The following is a 22,261-nucleotide window of genomic DNA, read 5'->3' as shown; positions in this document are numbered from 1 at the left end:
AAATTTGCAGTTAGTTGTCCTAGCAACTGGTAAACAAAAAAGCTTAAATTTGCAGTCATGGAGACTATGTTGCGATCGCTTCTCCTTTTGCTTCAAGTGAAGGTGTGAACGTCTCCTAATAGGTTTTGATTTCGCTTTCACTAAACCGTTTTTTATAGAAAATTAATGCGAACATTTCGAGGCATGAGATACTACTGAATTGGGGCACTGAACATTCTCTAAGGTGACAAGAGACATTTTAACCGATTAAAGTGAATTCCACAAGCACGTTTAAGAATGCAACCGTAGGTACTTCGGTTACATACTTACACCGAGTAGTTTATTAAAATGGTCTCATTCATGTCGAATTTGGCTTTAAGGATAAGATTGACTATTAATGTGCTTTCTAGCGGGATCTCGTTTAGAGGAAAACCCATCATTTCAGCCCAGGCACTTTATTGTTCTAGTATAGCGGCAGTGCCTACTCTACTGACCTAACCAATTCAACTGCTGTTCAAAGACTAAAAAACTTCGATAATCCCAGACTAAGAAGGCGCTGTTTCTATTTGAATGAGTTAAACTCAATCAGTCAACTTTATGACAATTTAATGTGACTATTTATCTGGTAGACTGATATAGAACAGATGTCACATATGTGTGACGCTGCGCCGAGACAAGAAAATTGAAGTGCTCTATATCTGTGCTAGAGAAAATGTGATTCCAGTAGAACCTACGTTATACCATTTCGTATTAATAAATCGGATCCCCACACTTAGGATTGAATAAGTGCACTACTGGTCCTCCTTGATTAATTTATGCCTTCTTGATCATAGGAATAACACGTATGCTGTAATTACTGAAGTGCCTATTGTACACTTGACAATGGCCAGTTACTATTTTGAAATAATGAATTTTGATGATGACAATAAATCTGGCAAGCACGAGCACATTTAGGGATGCCCAATTTCTCGATCTATTTTCATTGGCACCGAATGTTTCATCTCAGTGTGTTTTCAAGCCTTAAATGACTCACTTCAATTACCTGCTTTATTTACCAAGGCGATTTTAGCTCCGCCGACGCTTGTTTGGCTATTTGTCCGAAAGATGGAAGATGTGCCAAGTATTTGCCAAATTAAAGCTGTGAACGCACAGCTCACTTCTATTTTATAAATGGCAAGCGGAACTTTGATGCTTTTTGACTGGGGAAGATTCTAACGACACTTCACAAAAATGCCCAAATGTGGATATTAGGCCCAGAGCACTGTTCATGTCACTGACAGAAGAGCTGCACACAACCGGGTTTTACCTATATTCTTGCCCATAATTAAAAAAAAATGTAGTCGTAGTACTTTGAGTCTGCTTTGTTAGGGAGAACTTAGTGCTGTGACATTTCCTCCACCTTTCGCATGTGCTTCTCGATGGGGTCTCTTGAATGGACGCGAATAAATTCTGTCCTAACAAAGGTTTTTGCATCGATGGTTAACAATCCACTATTTGTAGAACTGTAGTGTTCTAATGATTGCGAGGATATCTAGAACCATGGTTAGGGGAGGTGTGCTGGTGGAGCGAGTTAACTGTTGACGTAAACAGTCTTACTGAAAGTAAACTCTCAAACTAGGACAGCAGCTTTGTTGAACTTCCTTCGTAAGAAACTAGCATTTAAACATTCAAATCTGGAGCAATTTCAAGCAACGTTCAGGAGATTAGTATAGATGTGGGCTGGACCGTTGCAGGTCATAATCTTATTTCAAATGAAATATAATGTTATGCTGGGACATTTCTGTTCCCTAAACTAGCTGACAAGTTAGTATTAATGTGCGTTTCTGGGTGAGTGGATGAACAGCTCATTCCTTGCTAATCAAGGATCTCTCGAAGTACAATTGCGTGAAATATGACTACTGGTAGCAATCAATTTCTAAGTAGGCATGGTACCACCTTTATGAAGAACCGATATTTGAAACTTTAATGCCGGGACCATTTCGAATTGACACCTTGAGCCTATCTGTGTCTTGTGATGAACCAATTCCACTTTTTCTCCGTAAATGATATCCCGACATGTAGTTGGATGTGATATGTTGAACTGAGTTGGTTATTAATGTTTTTCTCATTGGTAATAATTGACTACGATCGTGAGTTCACTTTCTGAGGAAGTAGAATCTACGATAACCTTTATTTATGTTTGGATGTGATTTGAGCTGTTAGCATCGTCGTGCACTTTATTCAAAAATGACCAAAAGAGACATGGATGTGTGATTTGCCTTGCAGGTAACCGCTTTCCTTTGGAGCCGAATCGCATAGTACCGGGAGGGATGTCCCGCACCTCGCGCTCCTTCAACCCGAGCCTGCGTGATGCCCTGATGGCACAGCCGTCTTCTGTGGGGCATCTCACCACCGTCCTTGTCACCTCCCCCACCAACGGCGTAGGGGGTGCAGAGGGCGTGGCTTTGAGTAAGCGTTCCACCCTGGTGGAGAGTGAGGCAGCCTCACTGGAGGCGCGCCGACTTGCCAGTTTCCCCTCCGGTCAGCCACCAGATGCCACCTTGGTACCCGCCATTGAGCGCTATGATTGGCCGGCTCCCGCCTCCACCGCTGTTATGACCGCCGAACTCAGTGCGTTTTTCACTGCTCACCTCTCACTTACACAGCACTGTCTCTCTTTCTCTACTCATAAATGGCACTTTTTCGTTCTTAAAACCACTAACATTTTCAATGTCCTGAGGTTCTACTTTATTTTACAAGTCGGTATCTCGATTTCACCTCTGTAGCAGTCTTAGTAAGCATTATACACAGATAACTTAAGCGGGAGATTAATATGCATTAGTAAAAAAATGACGATCAAAGAGTACACTCTTAATTAACCTCTAGCCTCTTTGTTCAGAATTGAGACTTACTTGTTACTATTTGGAGTTGCCCACACGGAAGACCAACTTTGGGCAATTGTTTTAGTGTTTGTGGCTTGTTTTCTATCTACAGATGTGGCAGTGGTAGTTGATTTATCGTTTTGCACAATTGTCAAAATGTTGGACACTCTTATGTTTCATTTTTTTCTCACTGAATGCTATCAAAAACTTGCCCTTCGTCTTCACTGTATTATCTGTTGACCTTCTTTCGTCATCACTGGAAGGAAATCTTACCCTTGGATAGCACGCTGTCGTCAAAGTCTGTTTGCGAAAACTGGTAAATGTAGGTAACATGGGTTCTGTTTCGTGAACATGTTTCTCCTATCCATTTGAGAACTAGAGCTCTACACAAAAATCATTCGGTAATCGGAATTTATGTAAAGATTTCTGGTAGATGACCATAAGCGGAATTTTCTCAATGCATTTTAGAAAAAGAAACTGATCGTGAGGACTCCCGTGGTGGTCCTCATCAGTTAAAATAACAACTCTTTTTCAAAATATGCTCTTTTAGCACATTTATCATATTTCAGCGGATGCTATGCCGCACGATAAAGGAGACGTTTCGAGTACTGCCATCACATTTATATGGGCAAGACCAGTCAGAATCCATCGTTTCAATAAATAATACCCACTCAACGAATCTGTTCATATCTGTCTAATTGTAATTGGTGAATATAAATACCTGAGTTAGCTCTGAGGATGGCAGTCAGTAATTAAGGCGTAGTAGTCTTAAGATATCTAATGTAATACCTAGACTTGCCACTGTAGTGCCCACCTACCCGTCTACCCATCCAATCCCCTCCATTAGCTGCTGTCCGTTTTAGTCGACTGGTTCCTTATCTATCTTTGCGAACGCACGTGTGGCATGGTTTCTTTTTATAGCCGTATCTTTGGTCCTATAAAACACCGATCCAAGTGGCCTGAGAGCAGTGCAGATGGTCTGCTTGGTTGTAAGTTTTTTATTCCTTTTGCACCGTAGGCAGTTGGTTTCTCTACTGCTAGATTAATTTGTATTTATTGGTAAGACATAACGAAAGGTTTGTGCTACAACTCCTAAATTTCCCCCTTTGTTAATCAATCTGCTTTTTCGCGCACTTTAAATGACTGAATAGATGTTTTTATTAGTTATCTGTTCGAGAATCTGCCCAAATAAACTTCCCTTTTGGACTACCTTGAAAGGTGTTTTTATTGCACGGAATTCATGTTTATTGTGTGTTTTATATTAGGGTTCCACTGTTCAATCAGATAGCCTTCTGAAAGTTACGAGGAGGGCATTCAGTGTTGCGTTTAGATGAAAGTCTGCAATGCTAAAATCATTCTTGCACCTAAATCCCACTTAACTCACGTATCCTTTTGCACACCAGATTCACAAATGTAAGTATTTCTGATAGCCCTGGTAAATCACCTTTGACCTTTATCATTGATTGCTCTGACCTCAGGTATCTTGCTTCTGTGTGGTTAGAAGCATACTTTATTGTTTTTGGGCTGTTTTGGGAGGATCAGGCAATTGATGGCTCCCCTCGCCTCTATTTTATGCTCACTGCAATGCGGTCCTCTTATAGCATTGTTAAAAGTCGTCAGTCTAATTACCGCTGAATTTAATGAACCAACATTCTCTCCCTGTGCTTTCGTTCTGTTATCTAGCTGTGGGTCTGTAAGTGAACCTTATTGCAGTTTGAGATGGGACAAAATTGCAGCAGCTGTGCTCCTCATAGTAACGAGCTAGAAGAAGCGATTTAATATCACAGTGATCCACATAGAAGCGAACCAGATAATGAGGTTCTGGTTTTCCTTAAGGCTGCAGTTAAGACCATCCACTGTCACTTGAACTTGTTGTTCGATGTTTTTGTGCCACAAACGAGTCACTTTATTACAAATACCTCGTTTGTATGGCTTACAATTTACTAACTTTCCATGGTATGAGTTCGCCTGGCCTTTACAAATCTAAAAAAGAAGTTGACACAAAAGTAACTGCATGAGCAACTTCCATGTGCGGTATGTTAAAAAAGGAATAGTCGAATTCCCCGCTCCAAAAAGTCGATGATGTCCATACGCGAGTCAATTTGGAACTGCATTTCGAAGCAAGCATTCGCGTAGTCAGCAGGGTCCTGTTCTGCCAAAAATCTAGGTGATAAACCAGCTGCTATAGCCGAAATGTAACGGGAACGATGAACGAGACACAACAGCGGCGTTCTTTTGGCCTCTTTAGTAAAACTGTTATCGCTCCCTTTTCTATTGTACGCCTCTCTGCATTCCCTTTCTACTGAATAATAGACAGCCTTTTTTCCATATACTGCACGCAAAAGAGAGCGTTTATGCTTAGCAGCGATTTGTACGCCCACACTTTGCAATTGGGAACAATGCCTTTTAGTTGTAGCACGGAATTTAAAGTGTTTGGTATACTGTGAGTCACACTATCGTATCATATGTATATGGTATAGTATGTGTATATTTTTCCCTCGAAATATGCGCAGTTTCGGCTTGTTTCAACGTTTTTAACGGCTTAAAATAGCTACGTGTCAAATAACGGTGATAGGTTTTCAAGAGGAGAGAGCTAATGAGAGGGGTGAAGGTAGTTTTTTATTCACATCAGATGTATCCAAGATAAGAATGTGTGACTTAATGCTGTGCTACGAAATGGAGTATCGTTAAATGCGTAGCCTACTTAAAGTAGTGCTAATAATGCATTGTGAAGTAGCAGAAGGATTGTAAGGAGTAAATACCTTTGAAATTTGAAGGAGGCCCAAACTGCGTTTATTTAAGGCGTTAACAAGAGTACGATTCCATATTTTTAGTTACCAGGAATCGAGAGTAACCACGAACAGATTCATTTTAGTTTGAGTTTCACATAAGTAGCGACTCTCCGGACACTCTGGCCATTGAAAATGCCTGCGCGGAAGTGATCTGATGTAGCGGAAGTTTGAAGTTTTCTCATTTCAAGTTTACTGATTCCTTTCAAAGGATGAACTGCAAAATTCCTCACAGTCAACGCAGGAATCTTTTCTTTCGGAATTATGTACATCCCACTTAATTTTCAAGGAGAACATGACATAATTCTAGCGTCTCAGTAGGGAAATTCACTCCGATTTTTCCTTATTTCTCAACCCAAATGGCTCAAAATCTTTATTCCCCATTCTTTGTACACAGGGAGCAAAGAGATCACTAGACTGGGATTCGCCGCACTGGAGAGATTTTTCAACTTTACTTTGATCTGTTAGACTGATCTAGCTGTGACTGTTTTCGGCTTTCGTTCATATATTCACTAAAATGTTTTGAGGTCGCAAACGTTGCTTCCTACTTACGTGCCATTGGTGACCGGCTGTAAATACGGAAGTAGCAGTCACACTTCCTGTCACCTTTTTCTAAGATTATTCCCTCAAATAGCGCAGTATACTTGGCACAACCATCATTTGGTGAGGCAAAGTCGGTGTTCCAATAGAATAAGGCTTCTTTACGCATTTGACACCACTCACATTGTCATTGTTTGCGATAGAGTATCGTTATCCAATGCCTTTGGCAATACCCAACGAAATACAACGTTTTACGCATCACCACATATCCTTGAATTGCTTCTCTAGTGGTCTGAGCTCCTTCCGTAATAGATAAATCTCATTCCCCAAATGAGTGCTCCATCTCCTCTAGTTATGCTATGTGAGATTCCTTGCTTTGTGATCAAGTATCGTATATCATATTAATATGGATGCTTTTTGTGATGAAAAGCAGGAAAAAATTGAGTGTTTGGGCTTCCAATTCCTTACTTGAATGAAGCTACATCGATTTTGGCTGTCCTGGGTGGGCGTTTTTCGGTCTTTGTTCACATATGGGCTAAAATTTTGTGAGTCGGTATTGCATTGTAGAGCTGTTTCTGATGCACGTCAAATTACTTTTTGAATTCTTCGAATGTCGTAAAATACGAATTATCTATTTGCTGCCTGTGCCCATCAAACTCTTTAAAGCATCTTTTTTAAAGGAGCATCACTGTCAAGAGCTAAAGACTTCCTAACTCGGAAAGGGAGATATAATGTATCCTATGTCAGCATGTATCCCTTAAATTTCTTTTCTACATTCAGGTAATATCGCAACAGATTAGTTTCTGCTTCAAATTGGTAAATCAAAGTGACTGAGCGCTCTGTCTAGCCTACTTTTTTACACTTCACTATATTGAAATCTCCGCTCTCCTAATAAGTATTATAATCAGCTGCTAAGACTTGCTACCGCAAATTAAGTCCAATTTGTTGACTAAGGGTGAATCAGCAAGCTTTCACCTTTTCGTAGTTAGAGAGAACCATTCTACACACCTGAGAGCATATTAAAACAGGTTATATCGGCTTCCCCTCTTCTCCCTTTCAGTGCGTGAACGGCGCCAGCGGCTGCGTGAGCAGGGAGTTCTGCAGGCGAGTTCAGACGAGAGCGTGGAGGACCTCAGCATTGACACCTCAGTCGGTAGCCACTGCGATCTTGATCGCATCTCTGGTGGTATTGGCAGGGTGAGTGCCTCCTTCTCCTTTGTTCTCCTATTTACTTCAGCTTTAGGTGGCCATTTATTGACTGAGGTGATTTGGAGATGCTGTTATTTTCCTCCTTCTCTTTCCCTTCTCCCTTCGGTTCCAGCAAGTAACAATTGATTTCTTTTTTTTTTTGCAAATAGGTGTTTACACGGTTCCCAACAAGCACTAGAAGTAGTCGAATCGTGTTAATGTGGGCGTTTACACTATAGTCCTACATTTTGTCGAGTTTGGGGTGAGCTTCTGTGTCAACTAGTACATTTTCGGTTATTGAATATATGTGGGGAATTAGGCGAACTCTCGTTCTGTGTTATAATCACCTCCACAAGTGCGGAGGTTTTGCTCTTAGATAAGCTCATTGCCGTTGTTTAATGTCGCGTAGCTACCTGTAGTAGTGCCAACAACGTTTTTCCTGTTCCTTTTGCAAATAACTATGCTGCCTTATAGTCTTCGTATTTTTAGAAATTTTATCAAATGCTAGTCTATATTTCTCCCATGTTTTCACATTTACTGTTTTGTTTCTATCATTCAGCTTATTTAGTATTATAAAACTATCTGCAACCTCTAACTTTTCGTTGCTCCTTATCTACATCAATAGCAAATTTCTGGTGGGTATCAGGCTCAAACAGCTCAAAATCGTAATTTTTTTGATTGGTTGGTGGCTTTCAGCTTTAATTAATCAAGCTGCATTCAACAGCACTCAAATAGGGGTTTTCGCATCTGACTCAATCACTGATATCCACTTGGTCATCTGTTTTGTTGTCCCGCCCCCTTCCAATTTTTATGCTTAAAGTCAACCATTATGTGAGTACAAAAACAGCGATGTTTGTGTTTCTACAGTCTACTGCTTTGCGTGATACGCATGCACACGCATATACCTTTCTTTCGTGTTGCCGTGACTGTTTTTCATATGACCTCTTGCTGATTCCTTTGCATGCACCATTTTATCGTCCTGAACATTTCACACAGTAAAAAATTAGTTTATTGTTCGATTCTGCTAATTTCAGCTACCGTTCTATACGCTTTTAATAACCAAGGCACTGAGTTAATTGATGGTCAAGGTCGCAACGCTTATCACTTATCTGAAGCGGAAAGAGGGAGTGGGATGGAAGTGGAGGGAATTGCCTATCTAGCTTGAATTAAGAATGTAGAGACTAGTGTGATCAGGCTCATTTTGTCTCAGCGAAATCACTTGCAATGTTTTTTTTTTCCACTTTTCACCGTAACGGTGAAAGGTCCCTCTTTTCCCCTTCATCAAACGCGTCGCTCAGGTTATTGCTACTAGGTCTGCCATGGATACTTGCACGTATGTACCAGTCCTGAAAGGGGGTTTCTGCTTAGGGAGTTTAGTTCATGCTGTCATCCCTTAAAATTAGAGCCTATCTTCTCTTTAGGACTACGATATGACTTGTTGTTGTATTTGATTCGCCAGACACTCAAGTCTTTAATACACCCTCCACCATCTTGTGGCTAACGCTTACTTTCATCTCCCTCTACATACCGACCATTTTACTTTAATAACATAGTTGATGGTGTCCCCGTACGACTCAGTCCATCAGAGCTCGGTTGCATTGGCATTCATTTAGGGATCAAGTATCTGGCTAGCATTCTGCCTCCAACTCTCAAATATAGATGATGAAATCGCGGAGAAAATTATGAATGTTCTGGGCTCTATTCTTTTTCGAAGAGTTTTTTTCCAAATTCTCAGGCTTTTTGCATCTTTATTTCTTTACAATTTTTATTTGACGACCAACTCGTTTTATAGCAGTACTTAATTATGTCATATATGAAATAATTTCCAAGATAGTTTGCTCGAATTTAATTTTTTTTTCTGGGAATCGAAGCAAGTATGGGAGTAGTAAATTTCAATTATCATGCCAACACGTCTTCCATGGCCTGTTTGGCGTGTTCATCAATTTCAACGCGCGGAAGGTTGCGTGATGAAGTGGTGCATAAAAAATTAATTTTTTTTTATTTTATTATGATTGGTTAAACCTAAGCGGTCGCCAAAGCAAGCCCCACTTGAGCTTGTATCACTTCAAGCTCTGGCAGCAATTTCCGATTGTGTCAGTGCCTCAAATTCGTTTGCATCGAATAATGGGTCACTGAATTGTTAGTAGGATTCAGTAGAGTCTCAACTGGAAAACGTAGTTTATATTAATTTTTAACAAAGCACTGCGCTTTGATTGGTTACATTCTTAAATGAACCTTACTAGGGAAGCGAAGATAGCTTAACTAGAGGTATGCGAGTTTTCTATTGGTAGATGAAAACGGTCATTGAAATTGGAGTTGATTACACCTTCTAATATTTACCTTAAATTGTCGAAAGTCCATATCATTTTTATTACTACGGGAATGTTTTCGCAGAGTGGATTCATGGCTAACCACTTGACCACACCGTATCGCATACTTGTGTGATAATCTGATGGACTTGTTTGGTGTGATCAGTGTGCCTAGTCAGCAGCGTGCAGTTCACTTCGGGGCTTACTGGGAACAAATATGATAGTGCCAACTTTTCACAAAAAAGGTTTATTCTGGAAATTTGTTTTAACTAACGCCCTGCGTAGAGAGCTTTACTAAGCCTTGTTTTACCCCGACTACATTTTTGCATTCTTGACGAATTTTCCCGTCATTCTTTTGCCAAACGGTTACTGTTGTTTGCTCTTTACTTTTATCTCTAGTCCACACAGTCGTTTTTGTAGTGTATGCAAAATTTATAGTTCATGGTGCGGTTTATCTTGCACTTATCATGACGCAAAAATGAAGGGGAATGGCTTTGTGCATGTTAATGTTGGTATCTAGAACATGCCCTGTCTAGTCATCTTCCCAGCTTCCCAACCCTTAAGGGTTTTTAAGTCCCGATTTTTTCTCGTTTTGGGAAACCAAAACAAAAGATCATGGGAAATTTAGAACGAATCTTCTTTTCGACTTAATTATAGGCTTTCTGTAGCTTTTTTTTCCAATTCAGCCCGATTCCTTACTTGGAGTTACTGCAAACACTAATCATCAAGTAATTTTGGTGTTCTTTCTCCCCTTGAACGTCCTGTAATCCAATATTTTATTTAGTGCTAATCGAATTTTTATCTGGATTTACTTCTGTAAGGAACTGATAAAGCTCTGGCGCATTTCCGCAGTCGTCCTAATCCAATTGCTCCTCTTCCCTTCTAATTGAATAAACCGATTTTGGCCTTTTTTTCACTTGCCGACTCCTTTTGGCGCCTCAATCTGGAGTGGGCCACTTTTGCAGGGCCTATTGAAAGAGATTATTAACCGTCCACTTTTGTGATAATCCAATTCTCGTTTAGATCTTTTACTTCCGCCACAAAGCTTCCAAGTTATTCCTCGAGACTTAGGGGCTATTTTTTGACCATAAACTCAGACCTCGACGACGCAATCCGGATATTAAACACGACCACCGTAAAGCGCCGATATTAAAAGGTGCACGTGTGTGTTTGTACTCCTAACTATTAGGACATAAACACAAGTCGCCCCGCCTGTAATTTGTTTAGATGAACAATACCGTTTCGCTTAATACAGTTATACTGCGTTGCCACCTGCACATTCTTCCATCTATTGCCTCTATCAGATTGCCTAGTGGTAAATGCATTAGCTTTGGTATCTGTAGAGGCCTATGTGTAGTCACCTCTTTTATTGAAAACAATACACATGGTTCACGCATCTGGATCTCAATAGTCAGGGAATTGGGTTTTATTTTCCTTCCAGTGTGATTGACTTCTAACTCTAATCGTATTGGAAATTGTACTTATGATGGATTTGTTGCGACTGTTCGTTTGATCAGGTAAACAGTGCTCCGGCTACAAAGCAGGCCACGAAAACTGAAGAAAGATAGTTACCATTACCGGGAGGAAATTTTTTTTTGCAGTACAATAATTACTACCACATAACCTTTGAGGGAAAAGGTAAAAACGATGCAAATTACACTGTATTATTTAGTCAGTTAGGTTCATCGGCGTTCATTCTAAAGTGTTCTTCCCTCAGTTCCGTCCAAGTTAGCTCAAATCTGAAGGAGATTGCGACTACTGCCCACTGATCAGATAAAGCACAGTTTATGAGGCTTGCTATCACAGCTAATTATCCGCCTTTGAAGTTACTATAGGAAAAAAGCAGTGCTCCCATCCGCACAGGTATTGGTGCACCACTTTGTGGCCAGTGTTGAGTTGCCCCCCTCTCATGCTTAGCATGCCTAGCGGAAGTTGTAAATCATCACGCAGCGTGATTTTGCAGACTACTTGCATAACTATCTCTTTCGCCCCTGAGTTTTGGGAAGGCGATTGGTTAACATTTACTGCTGTTTGAGTTGATTGAGCATTTTTTGAAAACTTGCTAAATTGCTCCTCTCTAACCTTTTTAGCTTTTTAGGAACTTTTTCCGGAACTAAACTTTTATGAAAATGAATGAAAAGTGGAAGAAGAGGAGACTGGTCGTTATTGTATGGAAATTTTTGAACCATCTGAATGCTAATTCCCCCAAATACGGTCCTGTTATTCAAAACCCCGGGTTCGCCAAAGCCCTTTCATAATACTGTACATGAGCATTGACTTAGGTACATCTATTGCCTAATTTTACATTAATGGCGGCCATTAAAAGCTGGTTACTGCCGCCTATAACGGAATTCCGTTTATGCCACACTACCCTCACTGACATGGCTGTTGCATCATTAACCGCGGGAAGTAGTCTAACGATCCCATTATTTAAAAGGCTTCAGCTAAAAACAGCTTTACGATTCTGAGTTTCTGCATTCGTAAAGAATTTTTTTTCCGTCCTTCCATATTAAATTTAGCCATGATGTCATTTCATGTCCAGTTACAGTATTTAGCGCTCGAGCTATTTTGCCAAATAGCTTTCCACCCTCCCTTTTGAGCTTCTTTTGGTTTGCTTGCCTGTATCGGCAGCCACATTGTAGTTGGGTGTGTTAGAATCACTCTTGCATTTATGAGGCAACTGTTTGCGCCATCGCGTCGACATAACTGAGGGCTGAACGGAATTCCAGGGCATCGTCCATAAGTCACTCGCTCTTCGTATAAATGTTCATCTCTATTAAATCATAAAATGGAGCATTATCTCATCGTCATGTGGTCTTTTCATGTATCCTTTTGAATGCATTGTCATTTTAGCGTTTGCCGAATCGGTTATTTGCTTTGTTTAGGGCCTTTTGCAACAAAAGTAGATGTCAAATCTTGAAATCATGAACAGAGATCGTATTTCTGTACCAGTATTGCATAGTTTCGTGCGCGGACAGGCTCAGCTCGTTGACTTTTGTTCTCATCCTGGTATTTACGTAAAACTGACATGGCTTCAACGCCTCCTCTCCTATGCCGCCCTGCAGGTTTGTGTCTTTCTCCTTCGGTGTTTTAGCATGGTATCTGGCCAAAGAAATCGAAAGTTTTGTTGTTTTGGTTTAGGTTCCCTTATCACTATTATCCGCATAGCGCCTGGAGCATCTCGAAGGAAGTTATGAGAGATTGAAAAAGTCGTCTAGTAACATATCAATTTAATTCTGCTAAACTATATGTAGTGGAAGGGCCGGAAGGCTAACAGCGCGAATGGACTGCTCAGAAGTGCATAAAACAATCAACTCTACATTTCCCATTCATTGTTTGTTTTTTTTTTCCAATTTTTCATCACCAATTGAAGGCGATCTTGTTGGAAGAGGAGCGAGTACGACGGAAGAAGACGCGCACTGCACATCTCCTCGATCCTGTCTCGGCCTCGCGCAGTCCCAATGCCAAGGTGGAACCGCCCTACAAGACGCGCTACGCCACTCACAGCTTCGCCTGTAGGTTTTCTTCCCTTTTTTTGTTCACTCATACTGGTGAATTCTATCCCTAATTTGAGTCGTGGCATTTCACAGAGAGCTGTTTACCCCTTTTTATCACTGGTAATGACTTAGGATGTATTTTTAGTTCTTGAGTTGGTTACTGGGTTTCTCTGTCCCTCTTCAATTATATTTCATTATCACTTCCTCACTTAGGCGATTATCGGTTTATTACGTAAGGGGTTGAGAAAACTAACCTTTTGTCGTGTAAGTGAATCTTAATGGAATATCCTTTCGTAGCTCTTTCTGGCGTAAATTCTGGCTGTTCGGGGTTTAACTAGAGACACCAACATTCTACCATTCCCTACGGAAAAAAGCACAAGGATATCAAATTGGAATTTCAGGCATTGACTAGAGTAACGACGACTAAATCTATGAAGAAATGTCATTTTGGACTGCAGTCATGAACACCGAATGAATATATTGTCTTGGTTTTGAAAAGGTGAAGGAACTTGTTAAAATAGTTCGGGAATGCACTTCACAAGCCAAAGTCTTCGCCCAAGTTCTTCCAAACCTTTCATTTTACTAGGCAGTGCCATAAATGGTCGTTCACAAGGCATTTCTAGCTGATATGAGTTTAAATAGTAAAATGTTACTATTGGCTGTGTTTAATTTGTTCTAAAACCCCTAAAAGCGAGCCAGTGTTTACGGAAATGATGGTAAAGTGGCCGCTAAAGGATACACATTTCGGTAAAGGTGCGCCTACTAGGTCTATTCTTCAAATCAAACATCTTCCTTACCTTCCAAACCTCATTTTCTGTGGATGCAAAACAGATATTCGATAATATCTGGTGGTAGTTTTTGTCCACTTTGTTCATGTACGTTACACACGTCAGAAAAAAGGAAGCTTTACAAGTTTAGTAAATGAAACTATATCATTTGATCCTTGAGACTTTTCAGTTTTTAATGATGAGGTACCGGGTGTTATACTGATTGGTAGCGCACCTGTAAAACATACCCAAAAGCTTCCTGAAGTGAGTTTGTAAGACCAAAACTCCCTGTGGGAGGGGAAAAGAAAAGAGCCAAACCCGATGAGTGACAAATACTTACTCTTTGAGACAACTCTCTGATGCTACATTTATACACATTTGTGGCAACGTCGAAATAACGCCTAGAAACACTCCTATCACAAAAAGATTTGCCTGCATGGCTGAACCGCCTTATCCTGGCACATTCTGCTTCACTTTGCCATCAATGCTAAAGCGTTTACTGCCTGGACACCCTTCAAAGGACCCAGACAGAATTCTCCATTGAAACACGCACAAATCAGCTTTAACTTTCTTATTACAAATTTTCGTGAAATCTTGTGTTCACCGTTCCCATAGAAAGGGTGTAATTTCGTCGCACGCCAGGTTAATGCGACATGTGTGTCGGCCACCAGTGTGTGACAGGATGGAGTTGGCGTTTGTTACCGGATGTAACATTCTCAGCATGGAGTGTCTTTTTATCAGTGAACCTGTAAAGTTGATTTGAGTGTTCTTCGTATCATCTTTGTGGAACAGTATTTCTCAAGGCGAATAATGTCTATAAAAAGGAAGTTGTGAAATCACGCAAAAAAAGCCTGCACTCCTGAATACTGAAAAGGCGGTAATAACTAATCAGACAAGATAGCGCGGTTATCTCTAGTGCCCTCTCTTCTCTGTGCTAATTAGTGGTCCTCTGTTGAATAAGTAATAATGTGTACTCTGATCTCACGCAGCACCACCCTAATCAAGCACAATAAAGTTGTTGGTATTAATTATTACAACTGCTTGCTGGATATAACTTACTTGTGTATGCTCTTTCCCTCTCTCCCTCATTGTCTCGCCCTTTTGTGGCTTCCTTTTTATTCATACAGTTGAGCCTCTTCATGGACGGTCTATGAACTAAGTCAGCTTCTAACTTATTCTACTGATGTTCGGATTGAAAGTTGTCTTATCATTGTTCTTTCGATTACTAGGAAAACTGTTTGGAATACCAACGGCTCCCGGTTTGATATCCGATGGTTTTTGGACAGGAAGTGTTGGGGCATTTTTGGTAAAGTATACGCTTTGGTCGTAATTACTAAACTTTGCACCGCCACTACTTCCTGAAAGCCCTGAAACCTTTCTGAAATTCCTCTCTGTTGACCGGAATAATTAAGTCATTCTGAGATTTACAGTCTAGCTGTGTCGTGAGCCTTTGAGATGCATATTTTTTCGTTCACTGCTTTATAGAATCGACATAGACGGCACATTTAATGACCTTTCGTTATCCATTCCTTACAGTTTAATTTTTGAGGAAACCCCTCCCCATTTTCAAACAGTTTGAAGTTGTGGTGAGGCTTCCTTGAGAGTATCAGTTAAAGTAAATGCGACGGAAATTTTAGTTATCGGAATCGTGAAGAAGCTATGCATTGTTAAAACAGGTGAATGTGACACAACTATTCAGAGATCTAACTAGGCTACGAGGATGACATGTACAAAACATAGAGTACCTCATTTTTTGTTCGCAAAATGACATTCATGGCTTGTAATGTACATACTTACGACCACTGAATGTGAATGCAAATAAAAAAAAGCAGAAAATCGGCGAATAGGTTGCTGCTGGAGGCCAACGTAAGCCCTGTCAGTGAATGAAACCAGTAACAAATTTCTTACAACCGTCGAGTGTGAAAACACCTTCCCATCACCGAAAGATCTCATTGAAAATTGTGAAGAATTTTCCCGCTTTACTAGAATTGGTGATTTGCCACTCGAGAGAAGTACCATCTTGAGGAAACTTTAAAATCTCGTAATGGAAGTTATGAAAATTCTTCCCTAAATTTCCTCCCCCTCCTCCTGCTTCACCCACCAATCAAACTCGTTTTTCACAGAGCGGCATCATTCTTCCAAAAGGCTCAACAGCACGTACTTCTTCCGAATCTTACTTTATGGTAGTCAAGAGACTTGATGTGCTCCCTTTTCAAATTGAACCGTCCTCAGCTTCCTGTAATCTCTTTTGCGTAGAGTCGAATCCTCTATGAGGAACGGTACATTTGTTGTAGAACGAAAAGTTCAGATTTTCTGGCATGCTGTTATGGTAAGGGGAAGAGGGCTCTCACTCCCTTCTTGCTTCGTTTTTTTTCTCCAGGTGAAATGTTGCATCTCGGCTACTCGGTTAGTTTTAAACGTAGATCAATGAAGACTCGCCGTCTTCGATAAGGCCTAATCACAATATGACTAATATTCCTCCTATCTCTCTTGGCTAAGGTTCGGGACAAATTTCACCTAGCGCTCACGTCTGTAGGATGCTTCAGAAAAGTGATTAAAGTGATGGAAATAGGATCCTTTATCTGCGTGATCCACTTATAGATTTGAGGCCTCTTCAACTACATGGGTACTGATTTTTCTTTACTTCGGAGAAAATTACATGCGTGGAAGGGGGGAGGGATGGAGAAAATGGACAAAAATAATTAGCGCGTTACAGTGATTTCCCATCTTGTTGGCCCAGGTTACCCATTGGCGTTATGAATTTTAAAGCCACTCCGTTAAATTTGAATGCGGGGACCAGAAGACTGGGAGCACAGGTTATATGATGGCACCTACAACGTAAAGCAATAAGCCGAACTCCAGTGTTATAATATGCTTTGCTAAAAAAGCGGCATCTTTCCATAAATTAACAAAAAGAGACCAAAACAGTTAAAGTGATCAAATCTGTTATTATCTATCGCAGTTACAACTAGAGGTCTTATTTTTTGGCAAAATTTCTTACCCCTGTGCATTCTTTGGCGCTGGACACCATATCTTCTCACTTTTACTGATTACCTCAAGCAAGTTTCACCGCTTGTAAATTTTTTTTTAAATGAGTGTAAATTTACACCCCTTTAAAAGGAATCATTCTTTTACTGGGAACAGAATGATATAACTAGGACATACTCTCAGAAACCCATGGCTTCTGAAGCACGGTAGGCATGAATTTTGTTGCAGGAATGCTGCTTTTACATAACATTTTTCTGTATATTAGACTGGAGTTACTAAAAGTGGTAACTGGAAGCTCTTTTTTGAAGTCATGGTGAAAATATTTTCAGGTTAGTAGAAATCTCTCCGTAACTTAATCACGGCGACAGGCCGACTGGGGGGCTAAAGTTGCAGACTGTGATAGATGAAGCGGGATAACCTGATAAAGTACGTACGCGAATGAAATATTAACAACAGTACCCATAGAGCAACGCAAAGATAGGATTTTATTCCGCTTTATGGCTAAAATGCCTAACTATTGAATCCATAATTGATTCAAAGCGCTATATGAATTAGCAAGTATGACTTGAATTCAGTTATTGTTTGGGGATGATGGGAGGGTGGTCAGTTGAACAATATTGCCTGTTTACATAATTAGAGTGGCTCCGTAATAGTTCCGGGGGGTTTGAAAGGGCTGGTGGGTTGGAAACACAGACAACAAGTACAATTGACGTGGGGATAGAATCGCATTGCAGGGAAAGGGTCTGCGTGATTTCGTGTACAGAAGAGTAAACTAGTCCCTCCATATGTGTGTATGTGTGGAAATAGCACCCTCGCGAGAGAGCCAGCGAAGCTCGGTGAGTCCGCATCGTCTGGACTACTCGTTGGAACTGGTCAACCTGGGAAATCGTGTATGGACTGCCAGTGACCACCACCGTTACCGTCGGAATGGGACTGCGTCGCGTAAGACAACCTCCTCCACGCATGTCCTTCTACCCCCTTTCTCACCCGCCCTGTTCCCCTCTGCACACTTCATCCTTCGTCATTGTCTTGCGTTAAGTCTAGTATAATCATATTATTGGCTGGCAATATTTCACCTGTGGTTTGGGTCTCTGACTATTTGCACTGCTTTAATGTTGTTTTATCTCGCGGCATGGGGATTTGAGGGGCAAAAGTGGAGTGGATTAACATTTTCAAATAAACCGCTGTCTCCAAGCTCGCCTGTTTCATCACCTCAATGGGGCATGGAGTACAGACTGATTAATATCCATCCCAATCAACACACCTCCCTCCTATTTTGCAGATTCACCGCAGAGCTTTCATCGTGCAGTAAGGTGTAAGTGGTTTTTAGACCGCGGCGTTCTATTTGATGACTCAAGTACTCACCTCGCTCATGGAGCCTGATCAACTACTTACTAACCACTAGTAAATAACTAATCTACTATGAATTCGTGTGCGTGTGTTATTTACCCCCCGAGTGGTCTCATCTGGCGCACCTGCCTATGCTCATGCAACACTGACCGACTGTTGAATGTCCACTTTGCTATTGTTGTCGTTGCACTCAGGCAACTCCACAGGTCTCAGACCAGGCTACACTGCCGGTCAGCTTTCTCTCTCCTCAGCAAAGACCTCCAGTATCTCCGGCTCTCACTGCTTCTCCTCTCCTCGTCTCAATGTCTCGCAAGCCAACGGTCACACAAACGGGAAGATTTGTGAAGGTAACTGCTCTCCCAATGAACCCGCTACAATAATTGGTGCATAGTCATATGAAGTTGTTTTTAACTCCACTGATACAGACGCTCCGATTCAGTCCCAGACGTCACCAATTCGTAGGAATGGACATCGTGTAGATGACGAGGCCACAAATCTCAGCCAGGATTTCGATACAGGTTTGCTGGGCTCTGCGCCGAGCTACTCCAGTGTGGTTTCCTCCACTCCTTACACCATGTCAACGAAACACGAGGGAAGCCCTGCAAAGGTGAGTGGAAATCGAGTGGTTTTTGACTCCGAACTCTAACGGAGTCTGGATAAGTTTAGCAAATTTAGAGCTGAGTAAAATGTTCGCTACGTGCTCAGTTCCGACAGAAAGGATGTGTTGTTTCAGGAGATACCGTACAAGGAACTCGTGGCGAGTTTGGGCCGACCTCCAAAAGGCATCGATCGTACTAGACTTGAGGTATGTGTTCTAATCCAAAGCGCGAACTACGATTTTTTAATTTTTTTTTCATTGAGCGGGCATTAGAAGATTAACCTATGCTTCTCGTACCAGAAGAGCTGAGCTAACAATGAAATTTCCGTGTTTGATGATTTGTTATTTTAGGGAGCACCCCTTCGGTCACTTGAACACATCAAAGAAATAATTTAACCTTTCCATAAACTTAGGAGAATTACATAACCTTTAAGTGTCGTAAATGATACATGCATAATCGTAACGATACTCTCAATCAGTTGATAACCAAATATCCTCTTCACTTTTTCGTCAGAGCACTGATTGCAGTGCTCAAGTAACCAATGCTGTTATGAGCTACATGAATCGGAGAGGAGCTTTACTATTGATGGGCAGAAGAGCTGAAGGAGTAGTAACATTAAAATGATATGAACAGAGCCAGAAAGGCCTGCGCAATCGGCTATGCAGGAAAGAGGCCTCCAAAGAAAAACTAATTCTATCGCACCATCATCCCGGATTGGTAGCGCCACAAGCGAATATTCAGACCAAACAAATTATTCTAATTGACAATGATTTTGCTCCAGATGTATCTTTCGGATTCGGAATTCGAGAAAGTGTTCCAGCTTTCGCGAGTGGCATTCTACCGGCTGCCTGAATGGAAGCGCAACGACCTCAAGCGCCGAGTTGACCTGTTTTGAGTGCTCTCACCGCCGACACACGCGTGCACTCCTGCTCCTTTCGCTACTCGGTCATTCCGCCGTCTCTCTTCCTCTTCTCTTTCACCGATCAGCCCTTTTTGTTGTCTTCGTTCCACTGCCTCCCTTTCGCAAGAGGGCATTTCGGAAGGTCGTTGCCGCTGACGCCGCCGCCGTCGTCCTCCGAGATGGAGGATCAGGAGCCTCTCATGATGGTGCGATCAATCTACTCCTTTCTCCCTGCAACCACTCTTTCCATAACCACTACTTGTTTTATTGACCTCATGCAGTTGTCGAGGTCATTTACATGAGCCCACACACGCACACATTTCCCCCAGTGTTTTTCCTTCATTTTTCCATGCGTTGATCACAAGCGTTTTCACTCTCCAGCTCTCTTTGCCTGTCCTAGTTCTTTCTTATACACGTACGCCATTCTAGTGAGGCAATACAAGACGAAACCACGAGGTCAATGTGCGATATTACCTTGAGTGTTTAAAGGTGATGACAATGATAAAACTTTCACATCGAAGGCCGTCAAGCCAATCCAAAGACGCGGTACTAGAGAGACGCATCAACGCAAAACGTCCAATCGCTGTCACCTGACTAAATTATTGAGAAACGCAAGAACTCGATGCTGCTAAACAGTTTGGACCGCACATTTGGTGCTATATTGAGGTGCTTCTGAAAATGGCAAGACAATGACTACTCAAGCATTATTTTAAGGTTGCGTACCCGCTTAAATACACGAACGCGGCCTATGCATCGTCTTTGAAAAAAAGTTCATTTTTACAAGATAGGGGGATCATGAAAGATTCAGTGGTTAGTTTTTCTTGCCGCGCTTTCTAGCCTTTGTTTGGATGTCACCGGAGTTTGTAGCACTTTTAGTGAAGCCTTGTTGTATGAGCAGTTGATTCGCGGCGTTGTTGATGTGTTTAAACCGGTCGGGTCCAATGTGTATCCCTCCGTACCACCTCGAAACCTAATGATGGGGCAAAATGCAGTAGCTCAGTGACAGCAAATCAAAACCTGTTAGGCACGGACCGGATTAGTGAAATTAAATAGACTGCGAAAGTCAACCACATTTACGTAAGGTACATGAGTACTCGTTATGAAACTTCAAATTTCAGACCCGAAAACTCAGTTAACTTCCCTGTTAAAAAAATAAGCTACCAAAAGGCGCATGAGGTGGAGATGCAAATTTTTGAACCATATTCAAAAACCTAACGCAAAAATGTAACCTTGATGGCTTCAGTTGCCATGATAAAACTGAGCAGTTGGTTTTAAAGGTGGGACCAATCTTAGGGTCGGATGAACAAATGATCTAAATAGATACTTGTGGAAGCCCACAGTACAGTGGGATAAGTCACTACTAACGCTGAAGTCAACGAATGTGTCGCATACTCAGGACAGCGAGGTCATTAGTCGCAACAGTTTATGCAAAAGGAGGTGAATAAAAGTGGATGAGGACTAGTAGATGCGAGATTACCATGACAGCAACACCCTCCCTCGCTGACATGCTAATGAGGTGGAGCAGTCGTCCACCGGCTTGGGCCTCGCCATCGTCATCGTAGTCAGCGACGAGAGAGGTATTGGGGGAGTCGGGTTTCAGTTTGGCCTGTAGATACCATGCGGTGATGTTGTGCGAGGCTGCAGCTACTTTTCGGTCCTCCAGAACGGTGCTGATGAAGGCTGAGACTTCCGGGAGGGAAGCCACCTCACAACAGTGCGCCTACAGTTGTTCAAACAGTTATCCTCGGGAAGATTAGATAGAATTGTATCAACAAGCGTAAAAGGTCCCATTTTCCTCGTGCGAAATCTGATAACTTTCTCTGAAGATGTGGTTATTTTGGAAGCATACCATTAGTGTAATTAAAGTAAAAACTTCCGGTTTTTGACTATAGGATTCTTGTGTCTTTCGCTAAACACACTTGCCGGAGAAATCAGTGTTTATTTTGAAATATAAGAATCGCAGTAGGAACAGAAACGCAGACCACAAGCAGGTGGGAACGTAAACAAGGTAGTTTAGGATGCCGAATTATGAACCTCAAGAGACCTCAAATGACCCCGGAAGAGTATGCCGATGGCGTGAAAGTAAATGGCCGACGCCTTAAGTGAGCGACCAGACATCTCATGCTGACGATACATGGCCATTTTGGTCTTTGTTAATGCTTATTATCACCAAATCAACCGCAGGTTCGTGACTTTCAAATTCCCAATTATATTTTGCAAAACTCATGCCATTTTCAAATACCACTACTTTTATGAAGCAAATTTAGGCAAAAAATATATCCAAGCAGCAATTCACTTGTAGATCATTTCCGAGGCACAGCTGAGATTAAATTTTACAACAAATTGAAGGTAACCGAAATGATGTCAGGTATACTCACAAAAAAATACGAAAAAACTCGAATAAGTTCTTTATGCGGTTAATACAATAACGTCAAAGCCATTAAAACCATTCAACAAAGGCGGTAAAAAAAGGTGAGTAGCTAGATGATTTAC

General features: G+C 41.4%; 2 protein-coding genes across 2 annotated transcripts in view; one reads left to right on the top strand and one right to left on the bottom strand. All coding sequences in view use genetic code 11, as the record gives it.

Moving 5' to 3' along the window:
* The window catches only part of EGR_02656 (Actin-binding LIM protein), a gene marked incomplete at both ends in the record, with an annotated part of 49,756 nt that extends 29,994 nt beyond the window's left edge, over positions 1–19,762 (top strand). The window contains 9 exons of the mRNA XM_024491905.1: positions 2,245–2,589; positions 7,230–7,366; positions 12,573–12,731; positions 13,040–13,181; positions 17,726–17,860; positions 18,463–18,615; positions 18,694–18,875; positions 19,002–19,073; positions 19,649–19,762. Of these exons, the coding sequence (XP_024353720.1) occupies positions 2,245–2,589; positions 7,230–7,366; positions 12,573–12,731; positions 13,040–13,181; positions 17,726–17,860; positions 18,463–18,615; positions 18,694–18,875; positions 19,002–19,073; positions 19,649–19,762 (1,439 nt within the window). The remainder of the gene's footprint in view (positions 1–2,244; positions 2,590–7,229; positions 7,367–12,572; positions 12,732–13,039; positions 13,182–17,725; positions 17,861–18,462; positions 18,616–18,693; positions 18,876–19,001; positions 19,074–19,648) is intronic.
* An 817-nt stretch (positions 19,763–20,579) lies between these two features.
* EGR_02655 (hypothetical protein) overlaps positions 20,580–22,261 on the bottom strand; it is a gene marked incomplete at both ends in the record, with an annotated part of 2,810 nt that continues 1,128 nt past the window's right edge. Inside the window, 3 exons of the mRNA XM_024491904.1 lie at positions 20,580–20,738; positions 21,246–21,488; positions 21,803–21,927. Of these exons, the coding sequence (XP_024353719.1) occupies positions 20,580–20,738; positions 21,246–21,488; positions 21,803–21,927 (527 nt within the window). The remainder of the gene's footprint in view (positions 20,739–21,245; positions 21,489–21,802; positions 21,928–22,261) is intronic.

This window comes from Echinococcus granulosus (assembly GCF_000524195.1).
Source record: "Echinococcus granulosus chromosome Unknown EG_S00012, whole genome shotgun sequence".
NCBI classification, from domain to species: domain Eukaryota; kingdom Metazoa; phylum Platyhelminthes; class Cestoda; order Cyclophyllidea; family Taeniidae; genus Echinococcus; species Echinococcus granulosus.
This window is presented reverse-complemented; position numbering and strand designations above follow the sequence as displayed.